Below are 16205 nucleotides of genomic sequence, written 5' to 3'. Positions count from 1 at the left end.
TGCAAAAGCCCTGGGTTCAACTCTCAGTAACACACATAGATACACACACCCCTCCGTATTCTTTTCTTTAGACAACACATAAAAATGGACTCAAATGGCTCTAGTGGTGAGAACTAACCCATAGAAGAAAAACTAAAAGTAAATAAATTTTCATGACTTTGGATTAAGAATGATTTGGCGGAGGGGGGTTACCAGGGATGAAAAGCAGTGATTTTTTTTTTGGCAATGATTTTTAAAGGCTTAATACCAGAGTAAAGGCAAGTCACAAAAGAAAAAACAAAAACAAAAACAGATCAATTGGAATAAAAAACTACTAAGCTTCAACGAAGTAGAAAGACAACCCAGAGAATGAGGAGAACACATTTGTGAATAATGTATCTCACAAGGGACTGTATTTATAAAGGACTTTCATGCCAGCTATGGTGGTGCACGCCCGTAATTCTAGTGCTTGGGAGGTTGAGGCACCATGATTGAGAGGTTGAGGCCAACCTGGGGCCACACAGTGAGTTCAAGCCGACTGTGGACTACACAGTGAGACCATGTGTCACAGAACAAAGCAAAACGACCTTTACAACTCTGTATAATAATAAAGGCAAGTAACTCAATTTAAAAAATGCATAAGGGATCTGTACACATTATCCCAAAGAAGATACACAAATGGTCAATATGCACATGAAAAGATGCTTAACATCGTAATAGGCCATGACAAAAATACCACTTCATATATTTTATGGTCTGTTTTTTCCCTTTGTTGACTTATTACCAATAGCTCTTTATTGTGTTATTTCAATTGCTTTAGGGTTTAATAAAATAAAAAATGAGATTTGCAAAATGGATACATCTCTAGTTAGATGGATGAGGGAGAAAAGAGAGAAAAAGAAGATATAAAATATTAATCTGAGTGAGAAAGAGTTTACAGAGTTTACAGATAGTAAAAACATAGTAGATACTACTTTATGTCTGGAAGTGCATCAGTGTATGTGAAATGAACAAAACTCCTTAAAAGACAAAAAAATACCAAAGTTCACCCAAGAAAAAGAAAGGTCACATAAGTACTCCTTGAAATTTAAAGTATAAACTACAGTTTTTTCCCATAAAGAAAATTGCTTTGCTGGTCAATTCCACTAGGTAAGAAAATGACAATACCAATTGGCCAAGAACTCTTCCAAAAGATGGGAAAGGGTATCTCCCAACTTATTCTTAGAGGGGAGCAGTGCCCTGAAACCAACCCCGGACTGTGGGAAAAGGAGTCTTTCCTATTAATAGTGCTAGGACAACTGGACACTTACACGTAAGACAAGGAACTTGGGTCCACACAAAATCACCTCAAAATGATCACGAATGCTAATGAAGAGATGCCAGGAAAATCTGGGATAGAAGCCACGGACTCGGGAACAGCCTGCTCGGGTCACCTGTGGCTATGGCCCATACATTTCGCTGCCAAGTGGCTCAGCTTCCAGGGCAAGCCACAGCCCTGTCTAACGCCGAGGCACCCACAGCCGCTGAGGTGGCCTCTCGCTTTTCACACTTGTGGGGACACATGATGCGCTCTGGTGAAGTGGAGTGAATTATCTGTGTCACTTATGAATGCTGATGCATGGCCTAGTTTTGCCAACATCACAGTACCTGTGTCTACCCCAGAAGAGTGACACCCCACAGGGTCTGTCTGCAGCTTTGGGGAGCTGAGAACTGCTGGAGCCCACCGTTACAATTAGGGCGCTGTGGGAGGCTGGAAGGCCACCAAATGCACAGGAGCCCAGAGCACTGCTCCCAGGAGTGCCACGCAAGTCACAACCTGAAGAGGATTGTGACTGCAGACCTAAACCAGTATCCCTGTGTTTCCGCTCCTACAGGAACTGACACGTCGGGATGCAGATGGAGGACTGGTCAGCACCCCGTGCCTCGTGCTTAAGTAAACTACACTCCTTCGCTTCAAAGAAAGGTAGTAACTGCTGTTGCTGGGTGCTGTTCTGTTTAGGGACAAACATCACGGAGTGTCACTTGATCCCTGCCCTTCCCAGAAACACTCACAGGAGACTGTCTGTGCAGCTTTGTGTCCCAGCGGGCTGGCAGTGTTTCAAGGGAGAGCACAAATGGGATTCCACAAGAACAACAGTGCATCCTTTACCCTCAAGGGAAGGCAGTGGCTTCGGCTTGTAGCCGATGTAACGTGTTTGGTGATGCATCCAGCTCCCACCTGGGAGAGACTGGGATGTACCTTCTTCCTCCTCTTGAGCTTTAATCAGTGAGCAAATCGGGGTGCTCGGTGGAACAGGAGGGGAGGTCTCAGCGTGTGCCCAGGAAACATCAGGAAGCGGGTTGTCCTCACAGAAAGCACTTTTCCTGATTTTCCATCTTGCACTTTTCTTGGTCCACTTGTGCTGCAAGGCTGTTTTATTTCTATTTCTGAAGCAGGGTTGGGTTTCAATCCTATCACAGTTACTGTGATAACAGCGTTTTTGTACCCTGACATCTACACAAAAACTAACAGAAGAGCCACCGTTTGTTCAGCTCTGTGTGAAAGAGCTCCTGCACACTGAGCAAGCTGCCAGCTGTGGGCACAGCGGCTCTTTCTGCAAACCGTGGTGTTTCTATTCGGCTCAGCACATTTCATCTGCAGAACCTGGTCATGCTGCCCCTGGCTGAGGAGACCAAAGCCCTCCACCCTTGGGCCAGTTCTGCCTAACAGAGCATCCGTGGAGGAGCCTGGAATGTTTCGGCTTACGAATGTGTACATCCTTTCTTACAGACTGGACACGGTCATTAACTCAAAGCTAAGACCTTTACCATACTTACTCTTTTGTAACTGGAAGCCCTTGTTAAAAAAATTCCTTCTAGCAGAAAAAAATTTACAAAGAAAAAGAAAGAAAATCACTGTAGATACACTACTTAAATATGGTCACTGTTAGTCTCTGAACCATTTTCTTTCAGCCTTTTATGGGACATATTTTAGTTAGTTGGTTTTGACAAAGCTAAGATCATGCAGTATGCATGGTTTTGTATTTCACTTTTTCATTTAACTTGGTAAGTATTTTTCGCATGATGAGCTTTTCATCTCTCACGGTGTCTGAGCTACGCCTTAGCTCCTTTCGCTCCTTCGGGCCTAATGCCAGGCTCCGGGACCTCTGCGTGGGCCCGGACGACACTGCAGTCTTTCTGCTGCTTTTAACTCACTCATCACCATCTCTTCTTTCAATATTTAACAAAGAAGCTGACTTTAAAAAAAATAAAGGTGTATTGTAGTGGCTCTCCTGTCTACATTTTAATGTTTGTTGAGGGATTCGTGTGGCAAAGTGTGGTCTGTGTGGGAAAGAATGGGGGTTTAAGGTGGTCAGCCAGTGCTGCGGTAGCTTGATATTGCTTTATTTTTTTAAACTTGTTATTGGGTCAGGTTGAGATTTCATTCTCCTCTTGTTAAACAAAAAAACTGGAAAACACTTTCTGTGTTGTCCAGGAAAGACTGGACTGGGCTTGGTGGCACATACCTGTAATTCCAACACTTAGGAGGCTGCGGCAGGAGGATCAGCCTGAGTCTCAAGTCAGCCTGGACTACACAGTGAGTTCAATGGTAACTTGAACTACATAGTGAGACCCTGTCTCAAAAAAATCAACTAACAGGGGCTGGGCGTTTTGCTCAGCAGCGCAAGTGCCTGCCTGGCAAGTGTGAAGTCATCAGTTCAATCCCCAGTACCAAAAAAAAACCCACCCCAAAACAAAACAACAACAACAACAACAACAACAACAAAAAGAGCTGACAAACCAACCAACCAATAAATCAACCAAACAAAAAAAGACCAAGAATCCAGTGTGAAACACGTATATTTTTCATTTGAATTTTGTGAATGCATTGTTCTTAAGAGATTTTGATGTTTCCTATTTTGAATTTTTGAAAAAGAACTATACAATAAATGGTGCTGAGTAAAGGGCTGCTGAGTAAAGAGAGATGCAAAAACCTAAATGCCCAACATGGAAAAGAATGGGGTCCATAAAAATTCCGAACAGAAATACAGGAGATTAAAAATACAATTGGCCTGGGTGTGGTGGTACACTGCTGTAATCTCATTACTCAACAGGCTAAGGCAGGAGGATCTCCGCGAGTTCAAGGCCAGCCTGGGATATACAGAGTTCAAGGTACTCTGGACTACATAGTCCAACAAAACAAAACAAAACCCAAACCCAAACAAACAACCCAAACCAAAACAAACCCTCCACAAAAGAAAATATGGGCAACAGAAATGACTGAAGTGAGGAAAAATGGATCTCACAGCTGCTAGATGGAGCAAAGAAAACTAAAGGTCATTTGAATTAGTGAAAAATCAAAAGACAGCATAAATGGGGCTGGGGATTTAGCTCAGCGGCATAAGCGCCTGCCTTGCAAGCAGGCAGTCGTGAGTTCGATCCCTGGTACCGGTAAAAACGAAAAAGACAAAAAAAAAAAAAAAAAAAAGACAGCATAAAGGGCATAGAAAAACTTAGAAAAACATAAAGGGCATAGAAAAACACAGAAAAACTACCAAAGTAATAGCAGAGAACTTTCTAAATGTGGAAAAAGAATTTAACACACAGATCAGAGAGGTATATAGCGCTTCCAAATGCCATGATCAGAAAAAGAAACAACCCATGCCACATATTAATTAAAATACCACAAATACAATGTAAGGACAGAAACTTACAAAGCTATTAGAGAACAGCAATGAATCATCTATAAAGGAAAACTCATCAGAATTACAGTATAGCTCTCGATACAAACCTTGAAGGTAAGAAGAGTTTCACATGAAGTGTTTCCAGCCCTAAAAGAGAACACCTTCATACAGACTGATCTACCCTGCAAAACGATATTTTAAAACCAAGAACAAGGGAAGGATGTCTATTATCACCCACCTGTTCAATCAGGCAAGACGAAGAAGTATGTGGGAAAGCACAAAGTGAAAGCATTATTATTTTCAAATGCGAGGATCATTTACTTAGAATACCCAAAAAAATCCCACCAAGAGCCTCCCAGAAAAAAGAAATTCAGCAATGTAGCAGGATACAAAGTAAATACATAAAAATCAATAGCCTCTTATAGAGTAAGTCCCCGACTTATGAACAAGTTTTGTTCTGGGAGAATGTTCATGTACCAGATTCATTAGATAAGTCTGACAAAGTGAGTCCTACACACCTTTAACACAAATATACAATGTAAAGCATAAAAAAACCCCACACATGTAAGTACTATAAAATATACACACATACAAGTACTATAAAAAACTGTTTTTACTTTTATACTTAAAAATGGTACAGTACAGTACAACGGTAAGTCAGCTCTGTTTGCTTTTAGTTATGGTACTATACAGTTACACCACTGCACACAGCAGCAGGGCTGGGATAATGTGTGGCAGACTCCTGAGCTACTCCCAGGATTTGTTTGAATCTATGAACGCTTATAGGTCTGTGAAAGTTTACCACTCACATGGTTGTAAGTCAGAGCTTACTATATACACTAACAGAACTGACTGAGAAAGAAATGAGGAAAATAATACCAGTCATAACAGCATCAAGAAAAATTAAATATGAAGAAATTAATCTAACCAAGAAAGTGAAAGACTTCTACAGTGAAAACCACATCACTCTGGAAAGAGGAATCAAGGAGGACACTAGAAAACGGAAAGATATTCTGTGCTTGGAGAGACAGAACCAGTATAATCAAAATGGCTATCCTTTCCAAAACTGTTACAGATTTAGTGCAATTCTAAACAAAATACAAATGTAATTTCTCACAGAGTTAGAGAAAACAATCCTGAAATTTATATGGAATCAGAAGAGGCCCAGAATAGCAAAAGCAATCCTGGGTAACAAAAGCAAAGCAGGAGGCACCACAAGCCCAGATTTGAAATTATACTACAATGCTACTATGATTAAAAGAGCATGGTATTGGCACAAAAACAGGCATGTGGATCAAAGGAACAGCTGAGGACTCAGAAACAACCCAGGCACATTCAGCTATGTGACAGAAAGGCCAAAAACTTGCACTGCAGGAAAGAGCCTTCCTGATAAATGATGCTGGGAAAACTGGATATCAATGTGCAGAAGACTGAGTCTAGATGCTTATGCTTACCTTGTACTAAACTAAAATCAAAATGGGCCAAACTGAATTGTTAAAACAGAAACACTTCTCTGGAAGATAAAATAGATAAAGCTCTTTAAGACACAGGTATGGGCAAGGACTTTCTCAACAGAATTCCAGTGGCACAAGAAATAACACCAAGAACCAATTAATGGGATCATGTCAAATTAAAAAGCTGCACAGCAAAGGAAACAACTAACAGAGAGAAGCAACAACCTACAGAACGGGAAAACGTTTCTGCCTCAGATGACTAACATCTAGAATACATAAAGAACTTGAATTAGACCACACAAGTAAAAGACCTGAGCAAAAAATGGGTAACCAAAATGAATAAATAAAACGCTTCTCAGACGTCCAAATGGTCAATAAATACATGAAAAAATGTCGAACCTTTCTGGCCACTAGAGAAATGCAGATACAGAGAGAATGGCTATCAGGAAATGAAGCCACCAATGCTGGCAGGATGTGGGAAAAAAGAGCTCTTCCACGTGGGTAGAAGGTAAGGCAGCACCACCACTACGGAAATCAGTGTGGAGATCCTTTGAAAAACTAAAAACAGAAATTCCATTTGACTCGGCTATTCCCCTGCAAGGTATCTTCCCAGGGGAGTTAAAGTCATCAGATTATGGGGGACACATGCCCACCACGGGTGATGGTTTGGCTCATTACGGCCAGCTGAACTGAGTCAGCATAGTTCTCCACATGAGGATGCTGCTGGAAGGCATAAAAGGAGAGGGACATGGGTGCTCTGAATCTCCTGGAGAAGCTAGCCGCAGCTGGTTTTGCCAGTACGAACTCAGCTGTTCTCCTCTTGGAGGAGTCAGGTCCTTGCTGTCACTGGTATGACTGCTGTCCTCTTTTGAGTGAACTCTAGTCTTTCAGAGCCCTCAGCCTGCTGGCACAGATCCTGCATCCCACTGGGGAGATTTTCCAGCTTCCACCACTGACCTTTGAGCCTTCCCAGTGCAGATCCTTGATATAGACTTGCATGAAACACTGTCGTGGTCTCTAGGCCTTCGGCTGGACTTGTGTGGGATATTACGATGAGATCTAGGGCCTCAGCTGGGTATTTCGAGCCTCTAGTGCATGGACAGATCTCTTGCACTCTTCTGCATTTGACTTTTTGGGTGAATATTATAAAATAGTCCTATAAAGTATGTGTCTTCTATTAAATCTATACCTTTGCAAGCTCTGACCACAATACCATGTTTATAGCAGCATAATATACAAGAACTAAATCATAGAAATGGCCTGCATGTTTACCAACAGATGAATGCATAAAGGAAATGTATTTATACACAATGGAGTGCTTCGCTGTCAAGAAGAAAGACCTGAGGTATACATAAGTAAACAGATGCAGCTTGAGATCGTAATATTAAGTGAAATAAGTCAGACACACAAAGTTAAATACTGTATGGTTTCTCTTATATGAGAAATTTACAACATATATATACATAATGTATAATTATATTATTATCTATATGGCAAAATAAAAGGTAGTCAAATAGGAAGTAGGGAATAATGGGTGGGGGAATGAGAGGTAGATGGAGGGGATAGAAGGGTAGGAAAGGAGATGAAAAAGCCCAAAGAATTGAGGGGGAAAAAATGAGGAAAATAACTTTTGCACATGGGAAGGGGACCAAGAGTTAGAGGGAACAGGAAGGGAGAGGAGGGGTGCTGAACTAAAAAAAGAAGCATAAAGATGTACTGTGTGCATCTGCCGACTCCCCACAATAAATATAATCATTACGCACACTAATAAAAACGAAATTTAAAAAATGGGTGAAAGACCTGGACACTTCACCAAACAAGAAGTATAGATGGCCTGCAGCTGAAAAGACGATTTACATCCCTTGTCAGCAGGGAAATGCTGCCGGGGATTTAGCTCAGGGGTTCAAGCGCTTGCTTGGTAAGCACAAGGTTGTGAGTTTCGATTCTTGGTACCAAAAAAAAAAAAAGAAAGAAAGAAAAAACAAAGCATGAACAAAAACAGGGAAATGCCATGTTTACCACTAGGTACTCATCAGCATGGCCAAAAGTAAAATACACTGAGGCCAGGGATGTAGCTCGGGGCAGAGCACTTGTCTAGCAGATACGAGGCCCCAGAACCACACATACTCATATAAGTTAAAACAGAGTTTGAGTCCCAGTACCAAAAAAAAAAAACAAAAAAACCCCAAAAACCCAGTTAAAATATACCTGCATAAATTTTACCAGAGTATTTAGTCCAAAGTTGAAGGAAATATATGACCATATGAAGACCTATACAAAAATGTTTATAGCAACTTAATATAACAGACAAAAACTAGAAGTAGCAACCTGAATGTTCACACAAAGGTGAATGAATAAACAAATTACATTCTGTTTATGCAGTGCAACAATACTGAACAACAGGGGAATGAACCACAATAACACACAGATGAATCTGAAATTCACTGCACTGAATGAAAGAAGACAAAAAGAATATAGACTAAGATTCTTCACAACTCTAAAACTGAGCCAGGCATGCTGGGGCACGTTTGTAATCCCACAGCATGGGAAATTCAAGGCCAGCCTGGACTACACAGTGAGATCGTCTCTCAAAAAACTCGGGGCTGGGGATTTAGCTCAGTGGCATAAATGCCTGCCTCGCAAGTAGGCAGTCGTGAGTTCGATTGCTGGTACCGGGAAAAAGGAAAAAGACAAAAAAAAAAAAAAAAAAAAACAACCCAAAAACTCATAGAACTAAAGCAAGAGAAGACAAAACAAAACATCCCAAGCCCTCTGAAAACTACACTAAGAAAGCAGTTAAGTGAAACATAAGGAAAAAGTGGAGGTGAGGGTAGGAGAGAGGCAAAGATTACAAATCAATAGAAGAAAACTTCTGGGGATGATGGGTATATTATCTGTTGTGATAGTTTCACAGGTATAAATCGGTGTCAAAACTTATCAAACTACCAGATGCAGTAGTGAACATCTGTAATACAAGCTACTTGGGAGGCTGATGCACAAAGACTGTGAAGTTTAAGGCTAGTCTAGAAAACTTAGCAGGACTCTGTTTTAAAATAAAATGAAAGCTGGGGAGTAGCTCAGTACTCCCTGAGTTCAATTCCCTAATTCTACAACAAAATAAAACAAAACAGGGCTGGGGATTTAGCTCAGCAGCATAAGCACCTGCCTTGCAAGCAGGCGGTTGTGAGTTCGATCGCCGGTACTGATAAAAAGAAAAAAAAAATTAAAAAACAAAACAAAACAAGCAATGTCACTGTCGTATGGCTACTTTTTAAAAATTAAATTAAATTAATTAATTAATTAGGTGGTATTGGGGATTGAACTCAGGGCATTTGCACTGAGCTACATTACCAGTCCCCCTCCCCTTTTAAAATTTGTCTTTTTGAGATAGGGTCTCACTATGCAGTGTAGGCTGGCCTTCAACTTACTTTGTAGCCCAGGCCAGCTTTGAGCTCACAGTGACCCTCCTGCCTCAGTCTCTCAAATGCTAGGATTACAGTATGCACCATCATGCCCAACTCCTTTTTTTAAAATTTTGAAACAGGGTCTTGCTAAGTCCCTAAATTGCCCAGTTTGTGCTTCATCCTCTGAGAGTGCTAGGATCATGGGCCAAAACCCTGGTTCATTTTTATTTTGTTTTGTTATTTTTTTTTCCAGTGCTGGGCCCTGGAACCCAGGGCCTTGTGTTTGTTAGGAAAATTCTCTATCATCGAGCTATATCCCCAGCTCCTGTAATTAGTCCTTAATTTTACCTTTTGTATTTTTTATTTAACTGTATTTTATTAAAAAAAAAAACTCCATGTAGGTATGGTGATGCAAATCTCAGCTAATAGGAGGCAGGAGGACTGCAAGTTTGAAGCCAGCATGGCTAATTTAGCAAAACCCTGTCTCAAAATAAAAAGGGCTTGGGGCTAGGGATTTAGCTCAGTGGCATAAGTGCCTGCCTGGCAAGGTCATGAGTTCGATCCCCAGTACCACAAAAAAAAAAAAAAAAAAAAAAAGGGCTGAAGATGTAAGTTGATGCAAGATCATCTATGGGTTCAAACCCCAGTGCTGCCAAAACAAAACAAAACACACAAAAAGGAATTTGACAGCACAGTTAGTGAGCTGGCTGTGTTCTCCATCTGCTCTCTCTTCCACAGAAGACTGTACAAGCCATAAGAGGTCCGAGCAGTCTGGTCCTCACACTAGGAGCTTTATCTTACCCATCAATTTGTTGACGTTTTGTTTCTGAAGGTGGCCAATGAAGTGCCATTTGATCTCAGGACATGAAGACAGAACCTGAAGAGAAAGAGGAGACTGCATTTGACTCAGAGCTGAAAGTCTTGGGCTGTAATGCTTCATGAGAGTGCAGCGACCTTGCACGTTTCTGTTGTTCTTTAAACTGTTCTCTCCGTTTTCAGCCAGCCTCCCCAGAAGGCAAACAGACACTCAGAAATACCTTAGGCTTTTGCTCCATCCCCTTTTTCTTTTTTGCGGTACTGGGTATCGAACTCATGACCTGGCACTTGCCAGGAAGGTGCTTATGCCACTGAGCTAAATCCCTGGCCCTCCATCCCCTTTCTTAGCCCCATCAGCTCCCTCTGCCTTTCAGGCATCATCTGTTAAGGATGAACTGATTCAAACTTTCAAATCCCAGAAGGACATGGGATTACAGCGAGCTCCTACAAGAATCATTTCTAAGTAGCCACAAAGAAGAAAACTGCAGTTGAAACAAAGACAGAAAACTTAGCTGAGAATTATCTGGGGCTCAAGGTAAAAGTGGATTCTTCTACCCCCATTCCAACTTGCCGTTTTCAAACCTCAACCAACATGGGTCTGATTTTCAACTAAAGAGAAAAGATTAAGGTAAAAACTAGAGAATTCCAATATCCACTTACTTTAGGATTTGATGCTTTCTCTAGTAGTTCTTGAACCTAAAAGGTAAGACCATAACAAGTCAGGAGCCTGGCAATCATGATTCTCCCCAAGGGGCTCGGGAGAAGGGCTCTTACATAGTTTTCTCCAAAAGTGCGCTGGCCGTGACTGTAGGCCTCGATCACCAGCTCTGCAGGTTTGGTCTTGCTGACCGCTACAAGCCGGGGCTGGATGGCTGGGAGATCCTGCCAAGAGGGAAAGAGCCCCAGGAGTGACCATTCATGTATATTATTCTGATAAATCTCATAGGATTTCTTCTATAGAATCGACACGCATAGATCTTACTCTGGCATTTGTTAAGATATGACCTTCTAGTACTATAGGGAAGTTACTATAACGTAGCATACATTCATGACATCTAGGCCTAATGCTAACTACCCTAATAGCCAGCGGAAGATAGTTCTGTCTCAGGGCAGCAGGGCACGTTAAAGCGGTAGTCCTCTAAGGTGTAGTCTTCGAACAGTTACATCATGGTCCTGATAGGTGAACTGAATCTGAATCTATGGGCCTGGGGGGTCTCAGAATCTTTTTTTGAGGAGCTGGGATTAAACCTAAGGCCTTGTGTATGCTAGACAAGTGCTCACTACTGAGCTACATCCCCAGCCCTGAGAATGCTTTTTTCTTTTTGAGACAGAGTTTCACTATGTAGTCTAGGCTGGACTTGAACTTAGCATGAGCCTAGGCTAGTCTCAAACTTGAGATCCTCCTTCCTCAGCCTCCTGAGGGTTATGATTACAAGCGCACCCCTCATGCCTGGCTGAGAAGCTTTTTTAAACAAAACAAAACAAAACAAAACAAAACAAAACAAAACAAAACCCTCTAGTTGGTCAGATGATTCTCTTGCATATCAATGTGGGAATTTTTAAGAATCACTGCATCGGAAGGGTGCAGCTCAGTAATACAGCAATCGTTTGACAAGTGTGAGATGGTAAGCTTGTGCAGGCATACAGTATCACAGCACAAAATAAAGCAAAGGAATCACTTCCTTAAGGGAAAGCAGCACTCTCTAATTAACAGAGAGAGCTTACTTCTGGCTTCTGAAACCACAAGATAAAACAGTTTTGGAAACATGTCCTGGTCCTGGTGTAATTATTGCTTCTAGTCACTCTGAAAGTGGCTGCAGCATGATAATGATGTGCAATTTACTTTTCCAGCTATGACTTAACCACTCAGTACAGACCCGACTGGGACACAAACACCTCTGGACTCAGGATGAGACCTCGATGAGATCTTCCCACAGCCATGACATTCAGAGCAGGGATTCCCTGCATTCTGTCGCAGCCAACCCCACACAGAGGCAATCAAAGATGGGGTTCATTTATCCTCAAACAGTTCAGTCTTCACATCCCCTACCGCCTTCTGGAACTGTCAAAGAATCACTGTTCTCAAGGACCTGAAAGAATCAGGCCAATTAGTAAAGAGCCCTCTTCCTTTGGAGGGGCTTGCGTCCCCAGCCCCATATGAACCATTTCTAGGACATCGATGAATTGGGGGTTTTCAGAGGGAAAGTGGAAGGGGCAGCTTATCTGGCTGGGACTGCACCCAGGAAATGGGAGATTCTCTAGATTTTCCTTAGCCACTGAGAGTCACAGATCATTACTGCCAGAAGATCAGTTTTCAGAGGGCATCCCATTGTCTGTAGAGATGAAGAAACTGAGGACCATGGTTAAGTGACTTGTCCAAGGTAACACCTAAATAGTAAGTGGTTAAGGAGGACTGTGACACTGGTCCTCTACCTCCAGGTCAGGATTCTGGGATCTGAGACCCTAACAGCTTGATCAGCCAGCCTTTGCCCCTTTAGCTTTGGGCCTTTGTCATATTAACTCCTGGCCTAATGGAAAACCGAAACGGGGTATCATATATGCAGCAGAAAAGGAACATCCAAAGGGGGCCTGCAAATAACGGCTGATTTGCACCACCTGGGCCGAGGATGGAAATGACATCTGCCGAGCCGGCAGATGTCGCGGCACGCGCGATTCTGCGGAGCTCGGTTCCAGCGGTCTCCGGTGTCGGCCGCTTCTCCTGCCCGGGCTTCTGCCCGCAGCGATGGGGAACGGCCACGACGCCCAGACAGGGGTCGCCTTCTCAGAGAAGGGTTGCCTTCCCGAGTGGCGGGGTCCTTCCGCGTCGGAGCATCTGACACCCTCGTCGCCAGGTCCGAGAGAAGGCCCCGCCTGAGCCACCAGCGGCCTCCGCCTCCTCTCTCCCACCACGCCTGCGGCCCCGCCCCACCGGGGGACCCCTCTGCGTCACCGTGACGACCAGGTCCTCCCACGCTGGTGTCCCCCTCCTCAAAGCGGCCGCGCTTCGTCCCCGCGCGGTCCCCGTCCTCACCTGTGGCCGCCGCGCCACAGCCTGCTGCACGCGCTCGTTCACTGTCCGCAGGGCGAACCCGATACCCAGCTCCGCCGACATGCTGCCAGCCCTCCACATCCCCCGGGGAACGACAGTAGCCCCGACCTTCCGCAGCTAGGGGCTGAGCGGAGGCCAACTTCCGGTGTTCCAGCTCTTGCCTGACGCCCAATCACCGCTCATCACCGAGTAGTCTTACCCAATCGGCACTCGCCGACGTGATCTCCCCGCCCCCTGTGACGGCCATTTTGGGAAGGTCTCCCAAAAAGAGCGCGGAGGTCTGGTGAAGCGGGTCAGTGGTCTACGGGGCTGCAGGTGGCTGTTTGCTGGCGTCTGAGCCACCGCGGCTCCCTCCCTCCCTCCCTCGTGGGCTTGCCTGAAGCGAAGACCGATCTGTTCTCAGGCTCCCATTCATATAACTAAGATGTATTGTGTACACGCACCAACTCCCCACCATATTTTAAAATTTTAAAATTACTAAAAAATTGCCTTGCAAGGTTTGCCTGTCCCTGGCTTCTAACAGCTGTAAACTACTGTACATTTCTGGGGGGGGGGGTGTAGGGACTAGGATTAGAAACTGCTAGAGCGGAGGTAAAGTTTTTTAACATGTTGCATGGTTCCTGAGAGGAACTGTTTTTAAAAGATGTAACAGCGCTTTCTAAAGACAGGGCATGACTCAAATATACGGTTAGTTTTATTTTTTCCCTCCTTTAGCCAGGGCTGTCCTACAGAAACAATGCGATCCACATATGTAATTTAAAAATTGCTCATATCTTTATGAAATGAGTATATTTACTTAACCCAATGTACCCAAAATGATTTCCACAGCAAGCACTGGCAAAACTAGAACAGACCCCTTCCCTCCACAACCCCACTGAGAGCTGAAACTGGGCCTTTGTAAATGAGCTATGTTCCTGCCCTTTTACCTTTAGTTTTGAGACAGGGTGTCTTTAAATTGCGCAATTGCCCAGACTAGGCTCAGTCTTGAGATCCTCCCCGCTTTAGCCTCTTGAGTAGCTGGATTAGAAGTCAAAACCAACCCACTTGGCTTTCTTACTTTAAATCGTATTTTCTTTTAAAAAAGTGTTTATTTTTAATGTTGCAATTTAGGTTGGTCCTACATTCAAATTGCTGGCAGAGTGGCTAAAAAATGTCTTTCAAGCCAATTGAAATTTTTAAAGGCAAACCGTATGTTTTTAAAAACTTCATTTTGTATTCTAAATCCAGTAGCTTTTTGCTTTTGCTCTTGCTTGTTTCTTTGGTGTTTTTTCTTTTTTTGGTGCCAGGGATCAAACTTGCAACCTCACATTTGCCAGGCAGGCGCTTATGCCACAGAGCTAACTCCCCAGCCTTGTTTCTTTATTTGGACCTAGGCTCTGGCTATACATACAGCCAGCCTGGCCTCCAACTGAGACTTCTCGTGTCTCTGCCTGGTGCTTGGAACTCCAGGTGTGCGCCCTCACACCCGGTGAGGGATTAATTTTAGGAAAGTAATATTGGCTGCTATTACTGTTGGGAGAAAACTCGAATTCACAGTAATGAAGTGGGGTGCTGTTCTGTTAGAGCAAGGGCTAAAGTTTGTTCTCTGGGTTTTTTTGAGTGGTTTGTTAAAAAGGCCTTCCAGAAAGAAGGAGCAGTGTTCTCTTTCTCAGCTCTGTTCCCACATTCCAGGAAAGGAGATGGAATTTCACGGTTTGCTCTAGGAAAATAGCTCTGAGTAGAACTTATGCCACTGCAACAAGACACTTCTTTGGGTGGAATTTCATAGTCATTTACCACAGTATATGTGGCAAGATTATCTGTGAACTAGATTGCCAAACACATTAAGAGAAATTGTATTCAAATCTTTGTAGACATGTTTCTGTTCCAAACCAAGTGATACAAATCTTTAAAAATGACAACAGGCCTTTGTGGAATGAACCTAATACTTTTGTTGTGGAGACAGCTAGAAAGAACCTGCCGGCAGGATGTAGTTGGAGCAGCAGAGGGGATCATGGTGCAGGAGGTATGGCAGGACAGGATGAGCTGTTTTTTATTTTTAGTCTTTTTGAGATAGATTCACTATTCAGTTCAGGCTGGCCTTGCTGGGATTATAGGTGTGTGCCACCAAACCCAGCCTCAAGTGTACTATTTGGAAAGTACTTTAAAAACCATAAATACCTCACAAGCTGGGGAATGTGTAATTTAGATAACATGTCACCACACTGACAGGTAGTTGTATCAGCATTTAATAGATCAGGTCTCTCCTACAGATTGCAAAGCAGAGACACTTCCCCCACCCTTTATCCACAGAGTAAATAAGAAGGTGTTATTCAGTGCAAGGATGAATAAGAAAAGCTTTGTAGATTTATTTCTAGGGTGCTTTTCACTTCTAATAGTCTACATCTTATGAACACAGTGATTCTAATCTCATGGTCACTTTACATTCTACTTTCTTTACTTTTTTGGAAACAGCGTTTGCTATGTAGCCCGGAATGGACTTGAACTTGCTATGGAGTCCAGTCTTCCAACTCTCCATCCTCCTGCCTCAGCTTCCTTAGTGCTGGGACTACAGGAATCTAGGTTAGTTGTATTTTTGAATGTTTTATTCCTTTTTACAAATTAAATTATTTAAGAAATTTCAGGCGATTTGTTATACTCATCAAGGTCACTTAATGAGGTTGTCTTCAAGATAGCCTTTTTAAAAGGAATTTGATGTTTAATCTACTCATTCCACCTGCCCTACATAAGACTATAAATGTAGCCATAAGGTCATCAGTGAGTTCTGGAGACAGCTTAGGTCCTCTACTTGTAAATGGATAAAAGCAAGTTTCCAGAGATTAAGCATGCCTTGTGGTGG

At 43.0% G+C, this 16205-nt stretch overlaps 1 protein-coding gene and 1 long non-coding RNA gene across 2 annotated transcripts in view; one reads left to right on the top strand and one right to left on the bottom strand.

Moving 5' to 3' along the window:
• Plpbp (pyridoxal phosphate binding protein) overlaps positions 1-13517 on the bottom strand; it is a 27139-nt gene extending 13622 nt beyond the window's left edge. Inside the window, exons 1-4 of the mRNA XM_005000423.4 lie at positions 13349-13517; positions 11092-11199; positions 10978-11013; positions 10303-10378 (exon numbers count right to left, since the gene is read on the bottom strand). Coding sequence (XP_005000480.1) covers positions 10303-10378; positions 10978-11013; positions 11092-11199; positions 13349-13447 — 319 coding nt within the window. The 5' untranslated portion in view covers positions 13448-13517. The remainder of the gene's footprint in view (positions 1-10302; positions 10379-10977; positions 11014-11091; positions 11200-13348) is intronic.
• LOC134474016 (uncharacterized) overlaps positions 13514-16205 on the top strand; it is a 7118-nt gene continuing 4426 nt past the window's right edge. The window contains exons 1-2 of the long non-coding RNA XR_010044555.1: positions 13514-13658; positions 15821-15928. This is a non-coding gene — a long non-coding RNA (uncharacterized LOC134474016). The remainder of the gene's footprint in view (positions 13659-15820; positions 15929-16205) is intronic.

This window comes from Cavia porcellus, unplaced genomic scaffold (assembly GCF_034190915.1).
Source record: "Cavia porcellus strain 051 isolate PalLab524CR breed Dunkin Hartley unplaced genomic scaffold, mCavPor4.1 scaffold_29, whole genome shotgun sequence".
NCBI classification, from domain to species: Eukaryota; Metazoa; Chordata; class Mammalia; order Rodentia; family Caviidae; genus Cavia; species Cavia porcellus.
Note: the sequence above shows the minus strand (reverse complement) of the source record. Positions and strands in the feature narration are given on the sequence as shown.